Consider the following 4026-nt stretch of genomic DNA (forward strand, 5'->3'; position numbering starts at 1 on the left):
AACATTGTAGTGTCTAGACCTCTCCTGTTAATCTGTTAACATTGTAGTATCTAGACCTCTCCTTTTAATCTGTTAACATTGTAGTATCTAGACCTCTCCTGTTAATCTGTAAACATTGTAGTATCTTGTGTTACTACGACCTACAGTTTGATGACAGTGTGTTTTCAAGTGAATAACTAAGCTATGACATTTAGGTCTAAAGTCTAAAGTCTAATTATTGAAAGAGACAACGAAAATATTTGTTCCGAAGGAAAATCTTTATTTTCATCTATTAATCAAAGCATCAAAGCAAACATTCCTACAGTATCTAATTATTTAAAAAACAGAACACATCAAATCTAACACTGATAAAACCTCAGTCTACAGAGAGGATTGACACGTGAACTCAAGCAAAGCCTCCTGTTAGTCTACATGTCAGTGATCAATAAGACAGAGAACATCTGATCTCAGAACAGAGTCAAAAAAGAGGAACCAGCAGCCTCTCTCCACAGGGGTGTGTGACTGAGGGGTCCTACCCAGAACAGTCAGCCCTCCTCAGGGTCTTGGTGACTGTACTCTGGGATTTCTGCTGGGCTTCACAGGTCACCTCTCCTGCCTTGGTCCACTCCTGGGCAGTGAGAGTCAGGGTGCTACTCCAGCTGTACAGGCCGTCCTTCTCCAGGACCCCGGGACTGGCCTCCTGCTTCTTGCTGGTCCCGTCCACTTTCCAGCTCATGGTCCAGTCTGAGGGGAAGCCCTTGTTGGCCAGACACGTCAGTGTGGCTGTTGTTGTACTGGACAGCTCCTCACTAGAGGGGGGCAGGACGGTGAGGGTGGGGGCACTGTTACCTGGAACAAACAGAAATTATCAACTAAGTAACTACATCAAGTACAGCTACAGTAAGACATTATCTTCAGCAAAGGACACATCAAAAGAAAGTGAATTGGAAATGCCTTCTAAATATGATAATAAAAGTTACATTGTTTAAAAGATGTGGAGAAAACAGTAAAGTAATACGATACAAAGCAGATTTATGAACCTAACAATTATAAAGTGGTTAAATAACTAGAGTTACTATTCATATGGTGTCAGTTACACATGTCATACAGATATTGTTTAGGAATGGATCTGATCAGAATAGCCAACTCATATTCATAGTATTTTCATCACATATCAACCTTGTTAGATCATGAAGTCTGTTACAAACATAACTGAGACCCTTTGTCTTCACACTAACAGTGAAGTCTACCATGAACACAATTCAACAATGATGAATACTATATACTATACTATTAAATAGTTGTTATATCAGAATTAGGAAATATACAAATCAGACATTCAAATAATCCTACAATTTATCATTTTGATTCCATAAATATCTATTTGAAAGAAGGCTCATTCAAAAGCTCAATTTAACCAAAAATATTTGAGAGTTAAAGATCAACAATCGCACACAAACAGTAATACACAATGCAACAACTATATTCAATATTATTAAGTAGTTATCATTCTAGAATTATACTCTGCAATCCATCAAACCAGACATATACATAAACACCTACATTTTAACATTTTGGTTAAACAAAATGTTATTTGAAAGAAGGCTTCGTCAAAAGTAATAGAAATAACTATATTTTTTAGAAAGTAAAATATGTAAAATCGCAATATTTTCGTACACAGAGTTTAAGAAAGTAAAATACAAAAAAAATAAATAGCTGAAATAAATATCAAAAGAGCTTGTTACTTACTTCCAACATCTAGTCTGGAGCCACTACCAAAAGTCCACCACAGTGATACAATCCCTATTACTGCTGGTACAAAAACCTCCTGACCATTTGGCAAGCTGAATTTCTTTAGACTTTGTTTTAAATCATTGAATCTACTATGGTATGAATACTGTTAAGAAAAGATTTCACCTACTCAATTTGAAATAAAGTGTTTTTTATTTAGTTTTCCTTAACATTGAGCAAAACCTACTTTTCTTGTACATTTCCTACTTGGTGCAGTATGTATATTCATACAACCAATCTAAAATGTAGGCTAATCACTTCCATCTTTCAAAAATGCAGGTCAAATTTGATTAGATGTAATAACATTCATATTCAAATTGGCCATAGTATGTGTAAGCCTTGGGTATTATTCAAAAAAATAATAATCCTCAATATTGAGGCCAATTATTAGAGATATTGACTCACGACATCAAAAGGGGAATAAAACAGTTAATTTTGTGTTTACTTACTTCCAACATCAAGTCTGGTGCCGCTACCAAAAGTGTACCACAGTGATACAATCCCTATTACTGCTGGTACAAAAACCTCTCTGTGTTGTGATGCTGCAGCTGTTACAGTGAAGATCACTCATATAGAATCATAATCAACACAAATACACTTTAACATCTTCCAGGTAGAACAAACATGTCATATTAGCTGTTTCTAGATAATACAAATATGAATCATATCTTGAATCCAGATATGAGTATTTTTTCCTTCTTCTGTGTATCAGGTGTTCTCCTAGTCTGTAGGAACAGTCCAGCATTAGATCCAGTGTTGCTAGTATTCCTCCATATTGTCCATATGAAAGACAACAGCAGCAGCAGTAGTGATAGTGATCCATGTTGTATATTCCTTTATTAAAGATGTTGATCTCACTTTTAACAGTGGTGGTAAAGTCACAGAGGACAGACAACACTACCAGAGGAATCCTACCAGCTTTAGTTTAGAGAAGTGTTCACTAACTGATTAGAGGAACTTACATGAGAGACCAAGCATGAGTGAACAGACAGTTCATTATATCTGATCACCATCAGAATAAAAATATAATGGTGGTGTGACATAACATTTTCCACACATTAGTGATCTGTGTAAACCATTTCTGTTTGATGTTATGAAAGGTAGGTCATGCAGGACAAAATACATTTGAATGATGGGAGCCTACTTGGAAACTGAAATAGATTTGAAACATACATTTGCATAATTCATCTGACCTGTTGCTCTAAGAGTGTTTATATCCCTGTGAGTTTAACACTTCATGACTGAGAGCTGTCCTTCATGACAACAGAACCCACAACAACCATGACTTTTATCACCATCTTCATCTGGACACTTGCTTTCTGCTTTCAAGGTTACAATTTTCAGAAATTATTGTTGAAAATGAATTAAATCTATACGACGTGTATATCAATGTTACTATTTCTATTCAGAATGATTCAATATCATATGTCAAATTTCATTCATATAAATGTTTTCATTCTATTTTTCAGAATCCTGTGGACAGATCACTGTGACTCAAACTCCTGAAATGAAAGCTTTACACCACGGAGACAGAGTCACTTTAGGATGTAGATTTAACAAACCTACTGCTTGTAGTACTCCTTGTCTAGCCTGGTATCAACAGAAACCTGGAGGAGCTCCTAAACTCCTTATTTACTCTGCTACAACACTTCAGTCTGGGACTCCATCTAGATTCAGTGGAAGTGGATCTGGGAGTGACTTCAGTCTGACCATCAGTGGAGTCCAGGCTGAAGATGCAGCAGATTACTACTGTCAGAGTTACCACTACATCAATAGTAAAGATGTGTTCACACAGTGATACAGAGTCGTACAAAAACCTCCCTCAGTCAGACTCCACAGTGACTGTACTGCTCCAGCTGGGACCTACTGCAGGGGCTGAGGGGAGGAGACATGGACATGGAACACTGATTAGTAGAGGAGATCAACTGTGACATGTGACAATATGGTTAGAAAGCAATCATTCAGATCACATGTTCTCCATCCTCATCACCATTATCATCATCATCATCATCATCATCATCATGTCATGGTTGTGACACAGCCTGAAAGGTTCCCAGGTTAGTCTCTTTGAGATTAAACATCTATTTTATAAGAGAGGCCTGGACAAAATAGCAGCACACAAAGCTTAATACACAATTTACTACATAAAACACAAAGCACTACAGTTTAAAACCATACATTTACACATTGAGAAGGCAATAATTATTTGGGGAGATGTGCTGCATCTAGGGGTCAAAACATTGACAGCCCCCCACT

General features: G+C 36.9%; 1 gene segment (V, D, J or C); it reads right to left on the reverse strand.

The window, feature by feature from the left end:
- Nucleotides 1-238: 238 nt before the first annotated feature.
- LOC121559473 lies at nucleotides 239-2748 on the reverse strand. The segment is given in 4 exon segments: nucleotides 239-828; nucleotides 1729-1804; nucleotides 2296-2336; nucleotides 2733-2748. Coding segments are annotated over 4 exon segments (450 nt in total).
- Between the last annotated feature and the right edge of the window lie 1278 nt (nucleotides 2749-4026).

The sequence above is a fragment of the Coregonus clupeaformis genome, unplaced genomic scaffold (genome assembly GCF_020615455.1).
Source record: "Coregonus clupeaformis isolate EN_2021a unplaced genomic scaffold, ASM2061545v1 scaf2235, whole genome shotgun sequence".
NCBI classification, from domain to species: Eukaryota; Metazoa; Chordata; class Actinopteri; order Salmoniformes; family Salmonidae; genus Coregonus; species Coregonus clupeaformis.